At 43.0% G+C, this 26,557-nt stretch overlaps 1 protein-coding gene across 2 annotated transcripts in view; it reads right to left on the reverse strand.

Moving 5' to 3' along the window:
* COLQ (collagen like tail subunit of asymmetric acetylcholinesterase) overlaps positions 1-26,557 on the reverse strand; it is a 124,171-nt gene that overhangs the window by 18,005 nt on the left and 79,609 nt on the right. For both annotated transcript variants that reach the window (XM_073677928.1, XM_073677929.1), the window contains exons 6-10: positions 23,415-23,486; positions 20,979-21,041; positions 13,298-13,342; positions 12,923-12,958; positions 7,985-8,065 (exon numbers count right to left, since the gene is read on the reverse strand). In XM_073677928.1, coding sequence (XP_073534029.1) covers positions 7,985-8,065; positions 12,923-12,958; positions 13,298-13,342; positions 20,979-21,041; positions 23,415-23,486 — 297 coding nt within the window. The remainder of the gene's footprint in view (positions 1-7,984; positions 8,066-12,922; positions 12,959-13,297; positions 13,343-20,978; positions 21,042-23,414; positions 23,487-26,557) is intronic.

Genomic DNA, 26,557 nt, shown 5'->3' on the forward strand with positions numbered 1-26,557 from the left:
TACAGTGGCAACCTGTGAAGCTCTAGTGAACTACATGCCCAAGAGAGTTAAGGCAGTGCTTGAAAATAATGGTGGCCACACAAACTATTGACATTTTGGGCACAATTGGCCATTTTCTCTTAGGGGTGTACTCACTTTTGTTGCCAGCAGTTTAGACATTAATAGCTGTGTGCTGAGTTATTTAGAGAGTACACCAAATTGACACTCTTATACAATGCTGTACACTGACTACTGTACATTGTATCAAAGTGTCATATCTTCAGTGTTGTCCCATGAAAAGATATAATAAAATATTTACAAATATGTGAGGGGCATACTCACTTTTGTGATTTACTGTACATGTGTTTGTTTTCTAAGGAGAGAGCCTAGAAAGCCTCTGTCAAATAGCTCTGTTAGCAGCTTATCTCCTAAATAAAAAAAAGTCTCGGGCATTAAAGGAGTTGTCCTATGAACAAAGTACATTTCAATCACAATTGGATGTGTTAAAAAAATGTTCCTGTGCTGAGATAATCTTATAAAATGTACCCATGCTGTGTACTGTGTAATGGCTGTGTCTGACCATGCAGAAATATGGTCTGGTCATACGACATCTCATGGTCAGGGGAGGATGTAAGAGAGTGTGGTAAGACGACGAACTCGGCTGCTTCCAGAAGTAGACTCAGGACACGGTTTCATCCGCAGGTTTATTGCAGCGGCATAAGCACTGCAGATTCAGCAAAATAAACACGGTCTTTCCGGCGTAACGGCAAAACAAAAACATAAAGTATAGTACAGTCCATAAGTGAGCGGGTTCCGCCCACTCTTGGTATCACAAACCGTTCAGGCAAAAGTCTTTTTGTGGAGCTCTCTAGCTTCCACGCACAGCCTGGAGATTTCACTCTCCAGATCACAACAGAGAAAAAACATAGTGACTGAGCATTTAACCTTGCTCAGCCTCACACTGAGGGGAGGTCGGGTGAATGACTTCCCACCCGATCTCTATGTCATTCACACCAAACCACTCCCTTCACAATGGTGATTACATCCCCAACATATAATATGCTGGGGAAAAATTGTAGGTTCAGTTCACACAGGCTAGCAGCCATAGTGACCCATACCTCCCCTCACATATAACACCAATGACCCTGTCACAAGAGGAAAACATGGGATCACAGCTGATCACTGATTGTCTGTTTTTAAACAGACAGAGGAATGTTTTACTTCACAGAGAGAGACATTACACAGTTACATTAGATTAACATCGGCTGAAGTTACTGTTATTGACTGGTTCCACCAACAGTCTAATGTGTCGGGGAAGAAAAGGGTCCAGTATGTTCAATTTTGGACTGCTGACCCTTTTTTAAGAGAAAAGCCTCTTCCAGACATGTCTAGGTCCCCATAGAGAAGACATGAGAACTCAGCTAAACAAGAGCTCCTGTGTATGGGCGATAGCTACCAGTTGAATGATCAACCAAACCATCATTCTGCCAACAGCTATCTAAAGTGTATGGGGGCTTAACTTACAAGAAACATATCATGACGCAGAAAGTTAAAGGGGATGACCAGGTTTATCACAAAAGTCTGCAGTAACTCTGTGACTGTAGAATTGTGAATCCTCACATCACACGCACTGCACACTGTGAAGATTCTCCGGTGCCAGGATTGAGTGGTCATGTGACAGCAAGTATGCAATTTGCATACTTCTGGCCACATTCCGACTAGACGTGCACGTCTAGTCAATACAAGTCAATTGAGAGAAGCCACATATGTCTAGTCGGAATATGGCCGGGAGTAAGCATATCGCATACTTATGGTCACACGATTGCTTGGTCTCGCCCCTGGCACTGGAGAATTCTCTCAGCGTACAGTGCGCGCAATGTGAGGAATCACAAGTCTGCAGTCACACAGAGTGAATACAGACTTTCATGATAAGCCCAGACAACCCCTTTAACTCTTACAACTAAATACAACAAAATCCATTGAATTTGTATAGTTCTATGTCAAGTTACATTTTCTGCATCGGGATAACTTTCTACATCATGAAATTTGTGTCATTTTACTAAGGATTATATATATAGAACAAATTCACCATGTCACATCATTGACTTCAAGGACAAGCATTGGAATAAAGAAGAATCCTGGTACAATAGAATAAGTTAATAAAAGAAATGACTGAATGATACATCGATTAGGATGTCATTCATCATTTAGTAAAAGAAAGTGTAGGGATGGTGGCATCTTAAGATGGCTCTTAAAATGGATGGGGAAGTAACACTTCTTATTTTAGATGAGGCTTCAGTAGGGATATTTAAATAGAGATGTATGCTGGACATGCACACTGAAAACTAATGTGTACACTGGAAGAAGACAAGCTCAGCAGATGTCCCATCAACACATGCATTAATCTTCAGCTGTAATGGACACTACATGCACTGTTACATTTCGTGCATTTACACATTGACATTTCTATAAAGTCTTGCATATTGCATTTATATAAAAGTAGCACTCTGCATGTGAATCTACTCTCCATACTCATGGCTCTGCACATTACAACAAGAAGAGTTAATTTGATTTGCATTCGACAGGAACTATACAAGTTCTGTTCCTCTGTGCTGCTGGGTCACCCATAAAATCTCTGGGGCCACTGACAAAATAAAATTACCTCCCTATCCTCTCCACTTTTCCATTCAGGAAATATTAATGAGTCTGGAAATTTGATCCAGCAAACCAGTACAAGTGTTATATAGGGTAGAGAAGATGTCCAGCGGACATAGTGACCCACAACAAATATTTCAGGTTTACTTTGCTATCAGAATACATTGATGAGACATTAAAACTACTTATGGTTTATTGCCTAATATTTCAGGAGGTTCAGTGTGAGCTCTCAGTTAATGCTAAATTTTCCTTGTCATCTAGGGTGTCTGATTTATTAACCCTGTAAAAAACATTGTTTTTGCAGAAAGGGGTGTATGGATCTGGGCTCTCGCCAAAAAAGGGTGAATGCCAGCTGTATTATACAGATAACACCCACGTGTAACTGCCACTTTAGAGCCAGCTCCAGATATGGTGTATCACTAATATTATTTATTCCATATGGTGAATTCTGCAAAAAAAATGCTAAAATTACTATTTTTTTGTCATATCTCTTTCTCTAAAAATGAAACAAAAAGAGATCAAAATCTAAAACATACTCTAAAATAGTACCAATGAAAACTACAGCTCACATCGCAAAAAAAAAGGCCTAACATAGACCCCATTAACTAAAAAATGTGTTTTATGGCTTTTGGAAGACAGAGATGGTAAACGAAGGTGAAGAATAAATTCTAACATAAAACTATTATCCATCAATTGGTTGCTGCTAAAATGAAACTAATAATGCTGCAGACAATAGGGTGGGAAATTCTAATACCTGTTTTCTACAGTTGTTGTCACATTTGGATCCTTTAGCAAGTGGTATTATAGGATGCGCCCCAAGCCATCAGTGTGAATATGCTGAATTTCAGGCCATATGCAGAGTCATGTTACAGCCACATTATATGAAATGTGTTTGTGGGTATGTTTATTTTTAGGATTACAAAGTTACGCTGCACCCCTTTTCTAGTACTATAGTGTTATGGATAACGCTGCCTCCTGTGTGTATGCCTTTAAAGCACCACTCCAGTCATTTTTTTTTTATTTCAGCGGTAGTTTAACTGCTGTGCCTTTATATTGCTGCAAAAAATGAATATATTATTTGTGTGATTCCTTAAATGATGTTAATGATAATGAATTTCTTAGTCTGTATATAGCTTATAGTGATATGCCACATGGGACACTGTGCCAGAGTAAGGTGAATTCAGGGGCCACACTTCATGTAGATGTTGTAGCCCCATTTTCAGACAGGAGAGGAGTCACAAGTCTGGGTAACTGAAAGCTGAGGAGTGGATCACCCTCCTCAATATTACAAGCTAAACCACCCATAGATGGGCAACTGTCCCCCTGTATTTAAAACTGTATATAGTTCTACCTTGAAACTGAAAAGCAAGGTGTCTATATTTTGTAACCATCAAGAGTATGCTGGATGTCTGTAACCATTAAGTGTAATGCCTCTCTGTAAAGGAGTTGTGTTTCTACAATTCATATTGACCTTCTGTCTTTTCCCTACTGTGCCATTCCTCTGAGGAGTGGGTTATCATTAGATCCCTTACTTGCTACCCCTGACTCAAACTATATTAGGATATGTTCATACAGATTTTTGAGGAGTTTTTGGAGCAGAAACTGAGTGTGCACATACCCTTACTGTAGCAAATCTGTCAGCAGACAAAATGATGCGATGTACTGCAACATAGCCTGCCAATGTCCTCCAGATTACATCTTGCCATAAGACAGGAGGGCAAGCTCAGGGAATCAGTTCTATAAAGACCTAAGTAAAATATCTAAGAAAAATTCTCACAATGAGAATTAAAGTATAGGCACTTTAAAAGGAGGATATTTTTTTCAAATAGGTAACACAATATGAGGTCATTACTAGTGATAAAAAATGAAAATGCAAAAGCTATATATAACTGACAGTATGATGTCATGTATCTTGTGCTCAACCAGCACAAGCCAGAAATGTGTTAATCATTCATTTGATATAATATCCTTTATAATATCTTATTACTAGGATCATCGGAAAAGGAGGTTTAAAATTCATACATATTTTTTTAATGGATCTGATAAATCATATTACACTCCAGGGAGTCATTCACTGGTAAACATTGACTTAGTAATATAATATGTCAGCCTTTCAGTATGTTACACCACTGCAGTAACTAAAAAATAATTACCATGCGATTCATTGAAAAACTGTATCTTCCATTATTTATTTCTTTTAGGGACTGGCAGTAATAAAATATTTTTTTGCCATATTATTTCTTTAGTACACTGCATTGAAACTAATTTAGAAATATTACTGTGCAAACATTTTAGGCAGGTGTAGAAAAATTCTGCAAAATTAGAATGCGTTAGAAAATAGATGTGTTACGAGATTATTTTTATCAATTAACAAAATATAAAGTGAATGAACAAAAGAGAAATCTAAATCACATTAATATTTGACCACCCTTTGCCTTCAAAACGGCATTAATCCTTCTAAGTACACTTTCACACGTTTTTTGAAGGAACTCGGCAGGGAGATTGTTCCAAACATCTCGGAGAAGTAACCACATCCTTCTGTGGATGAAGGCTTACGCAAATTCTTCTGTCTATTCATATAATCCCAGATAAACTTGATGCTATGAGGATGAAGGCTCTGTGGCGCCATATCATCACTTCCAAGACTTTGTTCTTCTTTCATGTCACAGTCCATACACCATTGCCAGACTGAGCACAGCAACAAGACATAAGGTAGTTATACTGTATCAGCAAAGTCTCTCCTAGGCAAAGATTTCAAAGCAGACTGAGGTTTCAAGATGTACTGTTCAAGCTCTTTTGAAAAACCACCAAGAATTGGGCAACATTGAGGAACGTAGACTCAGTGGTCAGCCAAGGAACATGCTTACCTTCCTTTGAAATCGGAAGATTTCAGCAGTGCCATCAGCTCAGAACTTCCAGCAACTAGTGGGAACCAGCTACACCAAAGTCTTGCAAAAAATAGTGTTCACAGAAAAAATGTGACCAAAAAATCATGCCTTTGACATGGAAACAAGGCCAAGTGACTTAATCAAGCACAAAAAATATAGGAAATGGGGTGCAGAAAAATAACAGCAGATGCTTTGGAATGATGGGTCAAAATTGAATTTATTTGGCAGTAACAGAAGGCAGATTGTTTGAAGAGTGGTAAATGTCTGTTAACCTTGGGTTTTGTCGTTTTTGCTTTTTCGTTTTTTGCTCCCCTTGTTCCCAGAGCCATAGCGTCTTTATTTTTTAGACAATATGGCCATGTGAGGGCTTATTTTTTGCGGGACAAGTTGTACTTTTCAACGCCTTTACTAGTTTTACCATATCGTGCACGGGAAAACGGTAAAAAAATTCCAAGTGGGGTAAAATTGCAAAAAAAGTGCAATACCACAGTTGTTTTTTATTTATTTTTTTACCACGTTCACTGAATGCTAAAACTGACTTGCCATTCTTATTTTCCAGGTCATTACGAGTTCGTAGACACCAAACATGTATAGGTTATTTTATATTTAAGTGGTGAAAAAAAATTCCAAAATTTGGTAATTTTTTTTTTAAAAAAATAGCGCCATTTTCCGAGACCTGTAGCGTCTCCATTTTTCGGGATCTGGGGCTGGGTGAGGGCTTATTTTTTGCGCGCCAGGCTGATGTTTTTATTGATAACATTTTGGGGTAGATCCAATGTTTTGATTGCCCGTTATTGCATTTTATTGCAATTTTGCGGCGACCAAAAAACGTAATTCTGGTGTTTAGAATTTTTTTCTCGTTACACCGTTTACCGATCGGATTAATTCTTTTTTTATATTGATAGATGGGGCGATTCTGAACGTGACGATACCAAATATGTGTATGTGGTTTTTTTTTTTATATATATATTTTATTTTGAATGGGGCAAAAGGGGGGTGATTTAAACTTTTATATTTTTTTTATTTTTTTTATATTTTTAAAAACATTTTTTTTTCACTTACTGCATGCTTCAATAGTCTCCATAGGAGACTAGAAGCAGCAGTTGTCTGATCGTCTCTGCTACATACAGGGGACCAGCAGATCCCCTGCATATAGCAGAAATGGTCCTGTGCTATGAGCGCCGACCACTAGGTGGCGCTCATAGCGACGAGATCATGAAAACCACAGGCATCTGCTGCAGACCCTGGGTTGTCATGCACGCCCATCGGTGACCCGCGATCACGTGACGGGGTCGCCGGTGGGTGGGGCTTATGACGCGCAACCCGGAAGCGCGCGTTAAATGTCGCTGTCGGAGATTGACAGCGGCATTTAACATGTTAACAGCCGCGGGTGGATCGCGATTCCACCCGCGGCTGTTGCGGGCACATGTCAGCTGTAAGAATCAGCTGACATGTGCTCGGTTCAGTGCGGGCTCAGCGCCGGAGCCCTCACTGAACCGGGGGTACGCAAATGTGCGTACTAATACGGCAAGGGTTGGAAAGGGGTTAAGGAAAGTGTCTGCAGGCCGCAGTGAAACATGGTGGAGGTTCCTTGCAATTTTGGAGCTGCAATTCAGCAAATGAAGTTGGAGATTTGGTCAGGATTAATGGTGTCCTCAATGCTGAGAAATACAGGCGGATACTTATACATCATGTAATACAATCAGAAAAGCATCTGATTGGCTCCAAATTTATTATACAGCAGAACAATGACTCCAAATACACAGCCAATGAAAGTAGTCCCCAGGACATCAGCCATCTCCCTCTCATCCATCCTTCCTTCGTAAGCACAATCACACCACATGCCGTACTTCGAACCATAAATCCTTTTTATAAAAAACGAATATACTGATATCTATTTCATGTAGACGTTACAGGTATTTAAGGTGATATCTTAGACCCTATTACTGAAAGAGGACACAGGCATTGTCCAGTCTACTTTGTGGTACAATAGTGACATTCACAGTATAGAATAATAAACCCTGAAACCTATTTACTTTTCCAAAACAGAAGAGGACATATAACTTCTACAGTATTAATGAACCTCCTCCAAGGACAAATGGTCCTAATCGGATACTTATTTTACCTTAGTGCATTCACTAAGAATTCCTTCTTACTGTCAATAAGGATCCAAAACTACCACTTCTAATGTTGCTTACAGCTAAAAATAAATTCACAGAGTGAACTGATGTTTTAGTCCTCTTGGTGCGCTAGTTTGTGCTTTAGGTTACCCTGCACGTCTCTGTAAGGCTTTCTGCAAGAAGTCTGACATTTTCTCTTAAAATAAAATCTTTACTGTGTGGGATTAGGGTTGAAGCCAAAAGTCTTTAATCCACCTAAGTAATTTAAGTTCAAAAGTGTATTCCATAATAGAAAATATTACAATGCATCACAATAAGAGGTAATGTAGAGTCAGTCAATACCTGTTTGCCCCGCTTTCCAGGTCTACCAGTAGGTCCTCTATTTCCTGGAACTCCAGGTTCTCCTTTTGGGCCCATCTCTCCCTTTTGTTGCAGAAAATGAATCAATGATTAGTTGAGTAGAGCATGTAAATCCTCATCAGCAAATATTATAATATTCCTACAGTACCCATGGGTAAAATATTTAGCATAAAATACTTTCTTTATTTCATGTCACTAGTCAGGAAAAAACATTGCTGTACAAAATATCATTGAAATAGAAAATTAATCCAAAAGTGTGAAAATGCAAATTAAGCCTCCACAAGTTAGACATGCCTCACATGTCCAACTTACACAGTCCTTGCATGGACAACGATTTACAGATCAGCCGAAGGTCTCTTTACGTGAAATCACCAGCCTCATAAACATATATGAGGTTGTTGTTTTTGGGTCAGGATACTCGATGCTGGTCTGTAAATCTCTGTCTGTACACGGGCCGTGAGTCTTGGATGTGTGAAGCTGGCCTAAGAGATTACAGATAGCACTGGTCACAGATATTTAGTTAAGCAGGGGTCCCTACAATGTGCCTCATGGGCCCATGATCTGTGGCTTGTGGCTGTTTGCCAGCTTGATGCATTAGCACCATATCTAGCAAACAGTTGTGAAAAGAAGGTCTCTAGCTGGTGACTTTTTTGAGTAGCCCTGCACATATAGGATGATGAAATGATGCTGCCAGTTAGAGAGGGGCTTGAAGCTGGATGCAATAGTGTGGTGAGTGTGCTTGATGTAAGAATAACAAATATAGGGTAAGGTGGGAATCCCTAGATGTAAGTATACTGCCTATAAGGGAGGAGGAACAAGGTTTTGATGTGCTTTCTGTAGGAAATCTTTGGTTGTCATTCTACTGATAATGGGGGACTCTGAGACTCACCCCTGGGGAGAGGAAGCACTGGATGTGGCTGTCAACCATTTCTCAGTGTTCAATATTGCTGTCAAGGTAAGAAAGTGTAAGGACCACTGGGTTTTAATGATAGCTTCGTTAATGTCACCAATTAGCCAACACTAGGGTACAGTGCACTTATGGATTTTCCAGAACTGTTTTTTTTCCCATTAATTTAAAGTCTCACTGCTGCAATTAGTGCAATTAAAATTCTACACTCTGTGACAATGTGGCGCCCCTGAGGGTTCGACCGCCACAGGGATGCTGCACTTCTCTAATGGAGTGTAGTGTTCCTCCTCTGAGGTAAGAACAGCGTGATGGTCGGGACCCAACCCTTACATCCAACACCACATTTCTCCACCAGAGGGGGCTAGTATGCACTAGGTGCTGCCCTCCTGGTTACAGGGAGACTGGGGAACCAAGAGTTGGGGGAACCAGTTAGTGGGTGAGGGTGGAGGACTCACAATTTAGTGACACTTTAAAATTCATATTTAATAAAAAGCCATCTTGGTTCTGGGTCCTTTTGAGTTTGCTCTTTTGACTGTTCTACTGTGATCTCCCACCCTGAACGTGGATCCTGTGTGGACCTGCAGCGGATGGGGACACAGCCCTCGTACCTTGGCCTTGGGTCGAGGGGCAGGTTGCAGACGAGGAATGTCTCAACCCGGTCAAGGACCACGACCAAGAAGGCCCGGAGCTTAAGAGTGTAGCTCCACGGCAAATGGATCCCGGGGAGGATGCAGACGGACCGGTGTACGCCACCTGTCCTCACCACCTGATATATTCAGAGGGACCCGGCTGCAAGAGGGGTACCGGCCCCCGACACCCGACCTTGCTACTCTATGTCCTGGTCGGGAAAGCCCAATAGACCTTGAGGATCCCACCGGGTATCGGAAGGAGCGGAGCTGCCACCCGTGCCCTTGTTCTGACAGGAGTTCAGAGGGAGACCTGGCCTATCTACACGCACAGACAGGAAAGGATACGGTCTGTAGTTCAGGAACACTCTGGTGAGGGGTCCCGATTGAACGCTGGACTTGCTCGGAGGTAGTCGGATCCCCGTCCCCGGTGACCGCAGGACTCCGCGGGGAGCAGGGAGTCGCCTTCCTACTGCCATCTCTAATGTGAGTAAAGCCTTGGAAGTTCACCCCTATGGCCTCCGGACTGTTTATTCTGCGCTACACCGCATGACGCGGCACCCGTTCTCCTTTACTACTACCCCCTCCATCCTGTCTCTCTGCCCTGAGGCCTTGCTCCGCCTGTGGGGAGTAGTAACAACGCCGGCTGCCCTAACACCAGGTCTCAGTGGACTGCAACAGCGCTGGTGGCCCTTCACCAGGTACCACAGGTGGCGTAGTCGTAATCAGCCACTCAACCCGGATAAGCCCACACCATCCTTTTAATGTGACGGCCCTGAGCACGGGTCGGGTCCGAGCCACGGCTGCACCCCATCTTTCCATCACAGGACCCGACTCCGAGTCCCCCATCTCCCAGGGTAAAGAAAAAGGGCTTTCGAGTAGAGGCGTCACAACTACACCTCCAAGCTCCCAACAAGTGCAAATGCTGGCTCGGGCAATGTATAAGAAGTTAGAAAATGTATGTACAACTGGCTCTAGCAATGATTTTTTTCGTGACCAGACTCGTTGCAAAGTTGTCTCCAGTATCTCTATCACAAATGCAAGAGTGAAGAAAAACTTGCACTGTATGTTGAATGCAATGGTACATTTACACTGTATGTAATAATGTATTAGGCGGTTCTACCATAACTGCACCAAGTCCAAACTACATGAATGAGTAAATACATGCAGGCTGGCCATGGAGCTTCTCTGAATGCAGTGCACGTCTGTTATTCCTCCAATGAATACATTGACAACTAACTGTTACCATTCCACAAAAGTGATTGTGTCAGACTGTACAGAATAAACCTATTCACTTAAGTAACACAGATCTAATGATAGAAACTTATAGGCCATAATCACATGACATAGTTTTGGCCAGTATTTATCAGCCAATATCAGGAGTGGTTGCAAAATACAGAAGAGATGTGACTCCTGTATAGTTTTTCTCTCTGTAGATTCCACTCCTGGTTTTGGCTTACAAATACTGATACGAAACACAGACCAAAATACTGACATGTGAACAAGATCTAGTCTGTAAGATGTAACACTGCAAGAAAAATAGATAAAAGGGAAAATGGCATAACAATGTCACCAGGGGATTTTGCATTTTACTACAGCTGGAGTCAGTGTGACAGAGGAGATACCTATGTCTTATTTCTGGATGTGCAATAAATGAACCTAGTGTATCAGGTTTCAGCACATGCATCTATTTCTGTTCATCTCGCTGCCTGGGGAAGTTGAAGTTAATACACCTTAACATAAATTACCTTCTCAATTCGGTTTTCCAAAGACAACATGAATACAATTTAATTTCTACTTCTAGACTCAATTATGTTCATTATATCATTTTCTCTTGTTGGGTTCATGCTCAAGTTAGAGAAACAAAACACATTTCCTTAGCATGATCCTTATTTAGAAATTATATGATTATCACTGATAATCAGAGTAGCTGCCAGTAAGTAATGCTATATTTAGCTAGTTATTAAGAACGGTAATGCGGGTAATGCGATGCATTGCAGCTTCCTCACTGTAAAAAGTGCATGGAAAACAGACTGGGAGGTGACATAAGTTCATAAAGCAAAGGGTAAATGATTGTAACACGAGACAGTAAATGAAGTATGGAATCCCTCAAGAGCCACCCAGCATACTTACTTACATCTATCCCTGCTGTCAGCTGTGGTTATAATTTAGGATAAACCACAACAGAATATCATTGTTCATTTAAAGCTAACATAAATGTTAGTGGTTAAATTGCTTTGGTTTGAGCATACCTAGGAGTGGACAAGGTTGTACAGAATGTACCCATGACAAAATATATATCAGTGTATATTTAGGATTTTAGATCAGAAAAGGTAACATTTTGTAATTACATTTCTTTATTTGTTCAGTACAAATCCTAAATTATAAACTATTATACTCCAGAGCTGCATCCACTATTCTGCAGATGTTGAAAATTAAAGGGATTTTCCAGGACTTTGCTTATTTTACTCTACGGGGCTAAGAATTTACAGGCAGGTACTGTAGTTGCTAACTACCTGCCTATTCTACCCAGAGGCGATCACTATTGGTTGGGAGCAGTTAGGGACCACTTTTGCCAGCGATTATGCTGCTTCATTTCATCTGACATCAACATAGCAACTCTTCCTCTTCTGGTCTGTTCTGTCAGCAGGGCATCACTGCTGATACCGTGCTGATAGACAGCTGGCTCCCCGCACTTAGGCAGCAGGGAGCCGGCTGTCAGCATGACATTGGCAGTGATGCTCCATAGACAGAACAGACCAGAAAAAAAGAAACTGCTCTGTCAATGTGACATTAGCAGAAGCCAAAAAAATTGCTGGCAGGAGCAGTCTCTGACCAATCTGAGCTGACAGAGATCAGCACAGTGCAGTACAGGCAGATATTCAGCATGTACCTGCCTGTAAGTTCTTAGCCCCAGATGCAAAAATAAGCAAAATCTCAGAAAACCCCTTTAATTTCTCCATCATTTCCCAACTGCCTCAATGTCAAGTCTTTACGATAGGACGTTACAGTTATCTAATGTTGGAAAAACTAAAATGTGTTGTGCAACCAACAAAATAAGCTCATGAATTGTTTCTAGGACACATAGGAGAATTATGATTTTAGCTCTTGAGCCTAAAAGAAATTTAAATGTGAAATCATAGTTAAAGGGGTCTTGCAAAATCACAGTAATAACAGTCTTTTCATCAGGTAGGTCATGAATATCAAATAAGTTGGGTTTGATTGCCGACACCCCCAAAGCTTAGCTGTTTGAATAGGTCACAGCACACACTCCAGTTATACGGACTCTTTATTGTTTAAATTGATATGTCTGTCCACACACCATACACTAGTAGCAGCTGTGCTGGGTATTGCAGCATTGGTTATTTAAGCATAGAAAGCACTTACTTTTTGCCCAAGCATTCCTGGAAGACCCATAAAGCCCTGGAAAGAACAAACACAGCCATAAGGATACCTCTTTGGTGACGCATGTTCTTAATTCCTCAGCTAGTTCAGCTCTCCTTAGCTATAATACATGGAGTCCAGCTGTTGAACTTTGACACAGGCAGTAATCTTCCTTCATATTAATTTACACAGTGATGGATAACAAGTCTTGGGATTCAGAGACCATAATCACATGTTAAAGGAATAGTTCAATATCTTCCTAATTGTCAGAAATTGCTATGATGATCACATCGTTTGCCACAAGAAGGTGACTAAAGATTTGTGTGTGCAATCCAACATCATTAAGAACATCTACACCCATTCAATGAAGTATCCTACCTGTTCACCTTTGGGACCCATTTCTCCCATGTCTCCTTTTATACCCTGGATGTAAAGATATTAGAAAATATATTAAATGTTATTGCAGTTTTACACTATACATCAACCTATATACAGTGTATTGTGTATTTGGCCCCCTTGAACTTTTCTACCTTTCGCCACATTTCTGGCTTCAAACATAAAGATATAAAATTCTAATTTTTTTGGGAAGCATCAACAACAAGTGGGACACATTCATGAAGTGGAACGAAATTTATTGGATATTTTAAACTTTTTTAAAAAAAATAAAAACTGAAAAGTGGGGCATGCAATATTATTCGGCCCCCAAAAGTGGTATTACAGCAAAAATGTCCCCGGAACAGAAGTAAATCCCTCCCTATCCTCTCTGCATGAGCCTTTAGGCTGGTGGTGAAAACAAATTAATTAATAAATCATTAAATACTCATTCTATAGATGGATTAGGCTGTCGAATTGTTATATGTATTACTGAATTCCTGATATCTCCTCATTAAAGTTCCAAAGAACGTATTGTGAGATTTCAACCACAGGAAGAAGAATTAACGTCATTAATTGGTGATGGCATATACTTCTTGACATTATAAGGGTTTTTGGAATAAAATTTTGGTTCCCCAAAGGGTTATAGGTGTACAAAATAATTAACTAAGAAGTTACTTTCTCCAGGTCCAGTGATACTTCTCTGCTTTTATCTTTGTCGATTGGCTGCAGCATCAAAGCCTCTAAGAATAGTGTTTGACTGCAGCAACCACATGCACTGTTAATAAAAACTGAGGCAGTGGTGGACGGGTATTGTTGGAGTTGGGGAGGGTGAGCAACAGGTCAATTTATTATTTCATACATCTGAAAGCCTTTACAGAAGTAATATTTTATCCTGCAAAACGACTCTAATGCTCTATTTTTATTGCAGGAAAAATATATATCTTTGTAACGTGTTAGCCAGTAAATAGAAAAATATTACGATTTAAGAGTCCTCAGTGGTTGATACCTTTTAATGGCTAACTGAACAGATGGTAAGCAAGCTTTCGAGACAACTCAGGTCTCTTCATCCGTTGTAGAATAACACAAAATCTGAAGAGTCACATATTTATGCAGAACAGGATACAGAAATAATGCAATAGATAAGACAAGTGATGTGAAGCAAAACTATCATTATGGGAGAGGGATAAACAGTTGGCCGTAAATATTGGAACAGTTCATAGATAAGGAATGTGAAAGTTTTATTGTCCTGTGATTGAGGTCTGGTCCATGATTGTGATGCCTCCAAATGGTCTAAGGAGCACATTCCTTAGTTGATATAGAAAGACATAAATCCATGCGACACATTCATTCCTATACTGAGTGTGTCAAAGGTTTTCATAGGTTTGTACTCAGGGGTGGGATTGGGTCCAGTTCGGGAGAACCAATTGTTTAAATTGCTGCCGGTTCCCCGAACCAGCCAGAAGCGGCGCTGAGATCCGGTTCCCTGGCCGCTTTTTTCAACTAATGTGCATCTGGCCGCACATGTAGTTGAAAAAGGCACACGTCTCATTGCCCTCATCTTGTGCAGTGGGCAGGAAGCGATCCCTCCAGCTCCGCTGTTGACAGAAGGAAAATGGCAGCGGAGCGGAGGTATCGGTCCTCTGCTTCCTGCCCGGCGCTGAATCCTCCCTGACACAGACGCGTGGCTTGATGACATCATCATGCAGCACGCGCCTGTGTCAGGGAGAAAGCTGGCGGCAATGAGGATGCTGCAGCCTGCGGGGGAACGAGCAGAGAGAGGTAAGTGGGTTTTTTTTTTCGTTTTTTTTTTTTTTACCTAATGCACTGGCGATGGGGGAGAGCAATGGTGATGGAGGAGGTGGGGGGAGATGGAGAGAGGAATGGTGATGGAGGAGGCACGATGGAAGGAGATAGAAGGGACATGAACCAGACTCCGGCCCGTGGCCTGCAGCTTGCAGCATCACCCCTCAACCTGGAGGAGGTTGTGTCCAAGCTGTCTCTGGAGGATACCGGCTTCCTCCGCGATGAAGTACAGGAACTGGGCTGACGGATGGAGGAGGCCCAGCAGGCTGCTGTCGCCATCTGGAAGAATGAGCTGCTGGAGAAGCTGCTGACCCGGTAGCAGTCCGCGCTGAGTTCCACCAGCAATGCCCCAGCCCCGGCGGAGCCTCTCCTGGACCAGGAGGCGACAAGCAGTGCTGGAGCGGCCGCAGGAGCAGGTAACGACGACACCCCTGCCCCGGGCGCTGACAGCGCTGACCTGCTCCTGGGCCCTTTACAGGAACCCCCTGCCCCAGCCGCCTGCAACCCCAAACCTACTAATGGGCCCCCAACAGGAACCTTCTTCCCCGGGCACTGATAACACCAATCTGCTCCAGGGGCCCCTACAGGAACCCCCTGCCCCCGCACCCGCATGGGTGTACGGGCGCCCCCCGTGGGACTGGTCCGCAAAGTTCGAGGACCAGCAGAGAGCCCCTCTATTATCCATGCCCGCACCCCCGGTTGCCTGCCAGGGAGGAGAAGAGTCCCGGTGGGACAACCCGGAGGGTAACCGCATGGGGTTCCCGAGGGAGACCGAGGCCCTCCGGAGAGAGGAACAGTGCCAGCGAGAGCTCCGGAAGCTGACAGCAGAGCGCCAGGAGCGACAGCAGTGGTATGAGAGAATGGAGGCCCGCAATATGGAGGAGAAGGCCCGGGCCCGCAAGGTAAAGCCGGCCACCCCCAGTCCCCGTGCAGAAGGGACTGTAGTCAAATTCGACCTGGATGCCGGATGGGGCTTCATAAGGGTGCCACAATTGGCTAAAGACTTTTTTGTGAACCGGTGGGACGTGGAGTCTCATCTCCAGCAAGGACATCCCGGCCGGGACCTATACCCTGGTGACCATGTCACCTATACCCGGCTTAAGGGACCGTGTGGATGGTATGCCCTCCATGTGCGCAGGGTAGTGGAGGAGGAGGAGGACATGCCTATAGTGATCAGGTGTCTCCCAGGAGGGAGCACCACTGTTGAACTGCCCAGTTAAAAGTGAAAGAAACTGTATATAGTTAACTGTAGGGGTATAGCAGAAATGCTGTGTATTTAAAAAGTTTTTTTTGTTTATTTGTTTAGTGTTCCCAGTAAAGGTACAAGGACACTTAGTCTGTGGACGGTGAGCAGCTAAAAACTTTCCCTTATAAATAGATTGTGTGGCACCACAGGGGTCCGGTTGCCACAGTGGCATTGCCTCCCTCACAAGAGGTGATGCCATGCCTGGAAGCAAGCAGGGGTCCCCTAGTCAGGTATACTAGCATGCAACACTTTCCTAGCTCCAGACCAGCAAGGGGAGCTCCTCTCCTTAGAAACTGGAATCTGGAGGCAGGGTTAGTTAGAGTTAGTGAGAGGGGTTGAAGTCAGGACAGCAAAGAGGAAAGATCTGGGGAGTGGAGCTGCACGACAGTTCACCCCAGAGAGGAGCGTAGAAGAACCGGACACAGGAGTCCGAGGTTGTGGGACACTGAAGGCCCAGCAGCAGAAACCGGAGGGCAAAAGACTGCAGGTCTCCTGACCCCATCAGACGCCAGGAGGCTCAGCAGCACGATAGGGCCCAGCACCGCCACGTGGGAGCGACACTCCAGGAAGGCCTGAGCTGCCTGCCATACGGGCGAGCACAAAGATGTTTTACTCAGGGACGAGGGCCACAGCACAGCGATAAGCAGCAGGGCCAAAGAGATTAGCGCAAAGGGAAGGCCTCCAACTTCACCTGGCGAGGTGGATTCCCAACTTGCTTCCAGGCCGCCCAAACCTCTACTACCAGCTAGTACCTGTGCCCCGGTCTGCCTAACCACCGCAAGTAAAGATAAGAGGAAACCGCCATTAAGTTGTGGACTGGTTATTATAGCGCCATCCCCTACACTACACTGCACTGCAACATCTATAACATCACCATTTCCTGCCCTAGAGCTAAGCTCTGCCTGAGGAGAGCTGTCCCAATTCTGCTGCGTCACCATCAGCTCCAGAGGATCAGCACCGCAGCGGCGGCTCCATATAGCCGCATATCACAAGTGGTGTCACGAACATTAAACTATAAAAACTATAATCCCCTTTTATTAACCGCCCTGGGTCACGGACCGGGTCACTGCCGCTGTGGCATCCCCTGCACTGACCGGCCCGGCACCGAGTACCCCACGGCCCAGGGGGAGCGTCATTTGCACTTCTTAAAGTGCTTCTTGTTGGTTTTATATAAAAAGACCATTGAACAAAAACCCGTTTGGCATGGCCGAAGACGTGTTCCAACAGCTGGATCACCTATGCCCTGCAGCCACGCCCAGGGCCTACGTTGAGGGTTTTCGGACGGGTCCCTCATGTTGCTCAAATTGCACCTTCACCAGTGAGATGGACACACGGTTATGGATCTCACTGTAGCTTTAAGAAAAATGTTTTATATGACAAATGTTTTCTATATGTGAAGAAAATTTTATTGAAGAAGGTTTTATAATGTTTTGTAAGCTGATAAAAAACATGTAACGTTTAAGAAAAGAGCCTCCCATAAAGGGAAGAAAAAGTTGTGTGTTATTCTTCTATGTGAATGCATTCTAAAAATTTGCATGTCTCTAAAACACCTGTGTTTTTGCTCTGTTCCAGACCGCGGATGTGAGAGGGGGAACCATGTAGTGGGTGTGGGTGGAGGAAGTAGATCAGGGGAGCACCGTCAGGAAGGAGTATAAAAAGAAGGTAGAAGGTTCTAGAACAAGCCAGTCTCCTGCTCCAGTGCTGGGAGCAGGAGTGTAGTGTGAGTACAGAGGAGAAACAGTGGGGAGTGGGAGCTCAGAAGGAGCTCTGCTCAGGAGAGAGAAGAGCGGGCCTAGTCTGAGAGGCCCAGGAGAGAGAGTGTGAGAGGACGGGAGCAGAGGGAAGGCTCCAGAGACAGAGGGGATCCCAGGGGCACAGTGAGTGCAGGAAGCCACCTGTGCGCCCGAATCTACACGGACGTGGAGGGATCAGGCCGCAGAGGAGACCGGCTCCTAAACTAGTGGAGAAGAATCAGGCTCAGCTAGATAAACGGAGGCTACTGTACTTTCAAGGTGCAGCTGCCCACTACCACAATTATATCGCCGAAAAGGTGGCCGCATAGGGTCCAGGGGACTGCAGGTCGTCCGACAAGATCCGAGGCTACCGGCTTGGGACACGGATTGTGAGGCGCTGGGCAGGAGGGTGAGAGCCAGCGCAGGAAGACGACCGAGTAAGGAACATAGAACGGGGTCCCGTTTAAGTACCCCTTAAATACCTGAGAGCTGGTAAACCCCTTCCTTGGTGAACGCAGGACGACGTGAGTGGTTATAAGCTGGCAGTTGTAACCTGGAGCAGCGTGATAACTGTGAGTAAACCTTGAAGACTGCACCCCACTGTGTCCTGGAATTATTGCTGCGCCATCACCAGCCCTGCACTACACAGCATAGCAACATCTACCTCATACCATCACTATCCTGCCCTGGAGCTAAGCTCTGCCTGTGGAGAGCTGAACCAACTCTGCTGCATCACCATCAGCTCCAGAGGATCTGCACCGCAGCGGCAGCCCCATATAGCCGCATACCACAGGTGGCGTCACGAACATTATTTCTATAAAAACTTCATTCCCCTTTAACTTTTACCCTTTTATTGACCGCCCTGGGTCACGGACCAGGTCACAGCCACTGGCCGGCCCGGCTACCGAGTACCCCACGGCCCAGGGGGCGCATCATGTGCACAGGACAATGAGCTGCCGAGAATGACGATCTTTTGTGTAACACACAAGTACATTCCATCCAACAAGCAAGTGTTTTGCTTGTTCCTCGGGTAACTGGCAACCTGTTTAGACTGCAAGATTAATGTGAAAAGAGCGTTCCTCGGAATTTATGTTCAGTGTAAATGGACCCTAACAAATCCCAGCTAAGCCAAGATATCAGCTCCTAAATATAATTTTTTTTCCAGGTATTGTCTTTTAAAGGGGTTGTCCCTGATAGGTCATCGATATAAGATTGGTGGGGTCCAACATCCAACACCTTAGTGGTTTAGCTGTTTGCAGTTCCTGCATCCGTTGAAAGTACAGAAGAGCACAGTTCTGTATACTGTGTAGTGGCCGTTCTGACATGCTGTAACTTAGCTTCCATTTCCTCCATTTGGAGCCAAGAAGTACATTTCAAACCAATAATGTTTTAGTAATAGAGTCTAAGAACTGATATTCTAGTGTGTTTATTTATTTGCAAAATATATATTATGCATGGGTTTAGTTTACCTGTAAGCCAAAGAAACTAGGGAGGGGTCCTGATGCCGTACACATATATTAACCAAGCCTTTTTAGCATAGTTATCTTATGATATTTTTCTAATTTCCTTTTTACAAGTATCTTTTCTTATGCAGTATCATTTATGAATTCCTTTCCATTTGCCTTTAGGATTAATGTTTTATTTGCTAAGCTGTTGGCTTATTGCATGTTTCAGAAAGGAGTTGAAAAATATTTAAATATGCTAGTGACGCGCCCCCTGGGCCGTGGGGTACTCGGTGCCGGGCCGGTCGGTGCAGGGGATGTCACAGTGGCAGTGACCCGGTCTGTGACCCAGGGCGGTCAATAAAAGGGGATTATAGTTTTTATAGTTTAATGTTCGTGACGCCACCTGTGGTATGTGGCTATATGGAGCCGCCGCTGCGGTGCAGATCCTCTGGAACTGATGGTGACGCAGCAGAGTTGGTTCAGCTCTCCACAGGTAGAGCTTAGCTGCAGGGCAGGATAGTGATGGTATGAGGTAGATGTTGCTATGCTGTGTAGTGCAGGTGTTGCGCAGATAATAACTCTAGGACACAGTGGGGTGCAGTCTTCAGATTTACTCACAGTTGTCACCAGTACCAGGGTGACCACCCACGCCGTCCTGCGTTCACCATGGAAGGGGTTCAGCAATCCCTCAGGTAATTCAAGAGTACTTAACGGGGCCCCATTCTGTGTGCCTTCCTCGGTCGTCTTCCTGCGCTGGCTCTCACCCTCCTGCCCTGCGACTTGCAACCAGTGTCCCAAGCCGGTAACCTTGGATTTTGGCGGGCAACCTGTAGTCCCCTGAATCCTATGTGGCTACCTTTTTAGCGATGTAGTTGCGGTTGTGAGCAGCTGCACCCTGAAAGTACAGAAGCCTCTGGTTTCTAGCTGAGCCCTGTAGTTCTTCACTAGTTAGGGGCACCTTTGCGGCCTGATCCCTCCACGTTCCTGCAGATTCGGGCGCACGGGTGGCATCCGCACTTCCCGTGCCCCTTGGATCCCCTCACTTCTGGAGTGTTCCTCTGCTCCCTTCCTCATCCTGCCAGTCCGCCTGGGCCTCTCACTTTAGGCCCGCTCCTCTGAGCAGGCTGTCTTCTCCGACTGGACTCACTACTCCCAAGATGGCTCCCCTTTTTATACTCCTTCTGAAGTGCTCCCCTGTCTTCTTCCTCCACCCACACCCACTACATGGTTCCACCCTCCAGCTAGGGACCAGGGACTTTGCTCTCCCTTAGGAGCAATCTCGCCCTTCCCTCTGAAGTGGAGTGTAATGGATGCAAGTGTGTGGGTCCCGGGCAGTACTCCATCCTTACCTGAGAGTGGGATACCACACCTCTGGGTGAGATGCAGTACCTCTGTGGCGACTGAACCCGCAGGGGCACCACACTAGTACCCATGATTTTCATACAGTTTTAACAAACCTTAGGGCCGATTGGTCCTCTTGATCCGGTTCCTGCTATTGATGCAGAATCCCCCTTTTCACCCTGGAAATACATAGAGTGGCAATTAATAAAATATTCCTTTCCAATTTTAAATTGCAGCTTCAGAAAGGAAGCAGACTTGAACTCTAGTGCCACCTTTTGGACTGAGCAATCTTAAAAGTCAATATTGACTCTTTAACAAGCGTTGCCATATAATTTCTCTCCACAAAGAGAAACGTTACCCCTTAGATCCCAGTCAGAAGCTTCTCATACAGCCAAATCGGATCTCATGCTTTGCACTGAGAAGAGGCAACATCCCAAAACACTGTATCTGCAAATTGAGATTCAGGTTTGGCTTTTATCCTAAGTCATATGGAAAGGCTTGTAAGTCGTGCACCAGGAGTGTTGTTCAGGACACGGCAGAGCCACGGGCGAGAAAACAAACTCTTACACAGTTTGTTTCAAACTAAACTATTTACTTATTTAACTGTATATTTTTTACCCAGACCATACAAAAAGACAACATTTAAATATTATGCGAACATTAGTCAACAGCTGATCCTCAGTGGTATACAGCGTGGCACATAAGTTTTACACCTAAATAATTAGATTAATTATATGCATGTAACGTAAAGGCTAGCCAGCGGTATAACACTGAAGTTATACAATTTTACTAATATTTCCTCTATTTATCCAACCAGATTTCCCTTTCCCTTCCAGTAGTATTTACAGAGGAACAGTCCGTCATCTACTGTAATGAAAATACCCAAAACTAACTGCAGTGACGGACGTTTAGCCGTACATATAGTCGCACGTAGGTAAATAACTGTCCGGTATTAAGAGGCTGTGCAGAAACTTCCTCCTGTAACAAACTGGAGTTCAAATATGATCCGGAGTCTGTAGTGTGCCATGTCAGCACCTCAAAGTGGATTGGGATTAGTTATTAATTCAGCATAAACTGTGGCAGATAATCCGAAAGCTCTGGATGCTGATATTAGCCACAAATGCTGTGTGAAGAAGTTACTATACCTAACTAACTAACTACAGGCTATACTTAATCCTTGAATATTTTGGCGCCAAAATGTAATGTGTGAACAGTTACTCACTGTGGAGCCCTTTTAACAGGTGATCGGTACCATTGAGGCTTAATTTCTCAGTGGTGTCCAACACCTCTTCACCATAGATCCTGGCCTTTATCGTCTCTGGACAGCGTTTCTGACAGGGATTTCCTCCGATTTGGACAGGTTCCGGTCGTAAGCAATTTCAGCTTCAATATCCCGTTTCTCTGGAGTCAATGGGGTGTTCTCACAAGCAGATGCTGCTGAATTCCCATCCTCTTCAGTTCAGGACATATTCCAGACTACCCCCAAAATGGCCGCCGCACTTATTCCTGTCACATACGGTTTTCAACTGTCACTGAGAAATCCCCTGAGCGCAATCACTAAGCCCCTCCCACACTGGAGCTAGACCAATCACCATCTCCCCTTTGGTTGTTGGGCAGATTTTACCATTACTACCCTATCATCAATATATTAACTGCTTATTCTCCTTATATAATCATGTAATACAATACATTTTAAATCATTCACAGAATTCAAACCTTGTTACATATATATATATATATATATATATATATACAATCTTTCAATAAGTACAGTGTTATACTGGTGTAGACACAGATCTACACAATTATATCACTCTGGTGGACCGACACACATCTCACAGGCTCATTAAAGGCTCAGTATTGATTTTTAGGCTTGCAACTTCCAATAGGTGGCACTAGAGTTCAAGTCCTCTTCCACTTTGAAAATGCAATTTGCATATTTAATTTCTCAGGGGAGCATTGCGTGGCTTATAATTCTCCTTACACTGACTTGCCAGGCATGTCACTCTCCACAAGGAGAAACGTTACACCTTAGATTCTTGTCCCGTAGTTTGACTATTCCTACTTGACTGCACTATAGGTTTGCCTAATGCATAATCCATGATCTCCTTTGATATCTGTCTCACAGATTGTAAGATATCCTTTAAGACCACTATCACTATGCCACATGTCTGCCATCATAGGCTGCTGACTCCAGAATGATTTTTTGTCAGTATACCATATTGTCAGTGTGTTCATTTTTGTCAGTATGGAATATTCCAATTTTGATATATCATACACTCATTCATATATTATAGAGTATATTTTAAAGTTCACATGCTCATTTATTTGTCTTATACAAAGAATTGTGAATAATAAAGTAGAAATAAATACAGAGCGGAAATAAAAAAGGTTTTTAAGCACAAAAACACGTGCATTGTAAAAATAATGATTTTACTACAATAAGTTTTATTAGTAACTATTGTTCATTTTGTGGCACAAACTTTTCACAAAATTCTTTCTTTAGAAACACAGAAATAAATGCATACATATTATATTTGTAAAACACAAACCTTTTGTCCTATTGGTCCTCGTGGTCCTATAGGGCCTGGCATGCCTGGGACACCAGGAGGACCAATCCTGCCCTAGAAGTTAAAATTTGCACATGTAAAATATACCATCTGAACCAAGCACACTACGTTAACATATTGTTGTCCAGTATTAGAAAAATATGGCTGTATTGTTGCTGTAATGTTGTACAAAGGCAAATATATATCACTAGTTTCAGTATTACATTTGCCCTGATATGTTCCCTTTAAAGACACTTTAAAGAGGTTGGCCGCTACTTTTTATTGATGGCCTATTCTTAGGATAGGCCACCAATATCTGATCGGTAGGATTACGACACCCGTCACTACCGCTGTTGCCAGCACCAGTTGGAAATTCTCAGATGATGCTGGAACACAGTGGCTCCATAATTTCTAGAGTGACTGCGCCTGGGTACTGCAATCCACTCCCCATTCAAATAAATATGGTGTATGGTGGTGGATCTGCAGTATATGGATACGGCCATTATAGTTTCGAAGCAGCTGCTTAGTTCTGGCAGCAACCCAGAACTTGTGGCCAACGTTGGAAACAGCTGATTAGTGGGTGTGCAGGCTGTCACACACCCACGATCGAATATTGATAGCCTTTCCTAATGATAGCCCATCAATAAAAAATTTGTGGCCAACCCCTTAAAGTTACATCTATAAAACCATTATAGCTGAGTGTGAAGGGAAAAATATAATTGTAGCGAAATATATAACAGCAGTAGAGTTACATTTAGTTGACAAAAGGACAAACTGGATATAACAGTATTGCAAGAACTCAGAACAAATGGGTCATCTTGCTATGAGTACAGAGGTGTCAATCCCGACATCTCACCCTAGTCACTCTAAGCTTCAAATGGTTAGCAAATGGTCTTTATAATCAAGCTGAATATTCCCTATGTATTGTAGCTAGAGATGGAATGCAAGGCCCTGGCCCCTAAATTAATCCACATCCAGTCACAAACAGCAATTTTTATATTGTCCAATCCAGGCTGTCCTGGAAATATGATCCCAGAACCAGGCATATAAAAGATGGGTGACACAATAGAAACATATTCACATGTGGGGATCAGCATCTGCTGATTGTGATACATAATTCATTTCTCCTTCCCTCAAGGAAACAGAAGATAACTGTAGTCAGAAACGTTTAGGTATTTCTGTTATTTCTCCCTTTTCATTTTAAAACTGTTTTGCATATTTGAGTGTCATTTTATTTTTACCTTTTTATATCTTTTCTTGTAAGCACTGTACTTTTATATTAAAGCTTAAATCTTTAATAAGTTTGATCCTTATATGCTCTAAAAAGTGTGGCCTTTTTTTATTGTCTAACAGTAACATATTTTGGGGACTCATCACCCCATGTTTTTGATGAGTGGTGGCAGCGTGTTACGTATCCATATCCGTGTTGTGTAGTCAGTGTTGGGGATGTAATATTTGCTCACTTTATAGCCTGTAACAGAGGCTGAGTACTGAATTGAGTGAGAGGAGCTAAATTAACCCTTGCAGACACAGTCATGTCATGTACTGTGAAGTGTGTACGTGACAGTGAGGATAAATAGAACAGTTTATAACATTAGCTTTTATTGCTTCTCCTCTTTGGATCTTGATCTCTTATTTATTAAGGTCTACATTTCTTTACATAGGTCAGATAAATATTTTTCATCTGGCTTCTTATCATGATTTTTTTATGCAACAATAACAAAATAACAAGATCAGCCATACTTATCTCTGCAGCTCCAGCGATGGCTCTCTGTTGCTGCCCCGTTGTTTGATGATATGACTGCAGAGGCAACATTACAACTTCAGCGAATCACTGGGCTCAACAGTGATGCTGATGTTGATGGCATGAGACCACTGAGCTCAATGATTGGCTACAGCAGTCACATCCTGTAGTCATGTGGTCACCAATACAGCTATATCAACAAAGACCGGGAAAGCAGCAGAGAGCCAGTGATGGAGTGGAAAGGGATAGGAATGGATGAATTTGGTATTTTTACAAACAAGTCTTCGCAATAAAAAAAAAAAGTAAAACCAGAAAACCCCTTTAATTATATACCGATGACATTTGTGTTAAAGCAATCACATCTTTGAGTTTTCCCTTGATCACATAGTGTTGTCCTATTCAGTGAAAGTAGTTACAGTCCAGTTTATAAATAACACTTTCTTACTTCTGCTTCTAAATCTGAGCACTTCCGACAGAGAGAGGATGTATATGATGTTGCAGACCATGTGAGGACCTAAGATATTTGTAGCTTGCTAGCATGGTATCTACTATGTGAGCATCCAAACTTCAGACTTGTATAGCCTGTACAAAGTATTTTTATGATGCACTCATCTGGCTGCCAGCACATCCCACGCTACTAAGTGTACTTAATACAAATGGGGTTACTGATAGAATAAAAATAGCAGAGGCGAGTTGAGTTAATGATAGAGACAAATAATTTTATTTCAAAACCATTGACGATTTCCTGGAGACAAATATATCAACTCTATTAAAAAAGTGTATTATTTAAAATTCCATTTTTACACAGAATCTGGCTGCAGCAGTGATATCATCAGTATCCTCACATGCCTTTCCTGTTACCCGCTGCCCTATAATCTATCTAAAACTTCAGTGCACAACAAATTTGTATTCTGAATGTGGAGAGAAGGGCTGATGGGGCAATGTATGTAAAGGGAAGTCTGAACACAACTTAAAGGGAACCTGTCAAGTTTAAAATGATATCTGATCTGCAGGCGGGATGTTATGGAGCAGGAGGAACTGATCAGATTCATATACATTTTTATGGAAAATCTTTCAGTAAACCTTTCATTTTATTCATCGAAATTTCTTGTGATTGTATATACATAAGTCCAGTGGGCGGTCCTAAGTAATGATTGACAGCTTTTCCTGTCTGAGTGTGCATACAGAGATAGGACCTCTCACTGGAATCCTGAGGTTACAAACACCAGGGATTTCAAGGAATGAAATACAAGTTATACTGAATCTTTTCCTAGAAAACCATATATTTTTCTGCTCAGCTGCTCCTTCCCTATTCTTCACTAGCCACAAATCAGACAGCATACACAATGTGACAGATTCCCTTTAGCACTCTTGCAGACGACCATATTATCGGTCCAATGGC

The sequence above is a fragment of the Phyllobates terribilis genome, unplaced genomic scaffold (assembly GCF_046119375.1).
Source record: "Phyllobates terribilis strain yellow unplaced genomic scaffold, ASM4611937v1 Scaffold_4__5_contigs__length_816908805, whole genome shotgun sequence".
NCBI lineage: Eukaryota > Metazoa > Chordata > Amphibia > Anura > Dendrobatidae > Phyllobates > Phyllobates terribilis.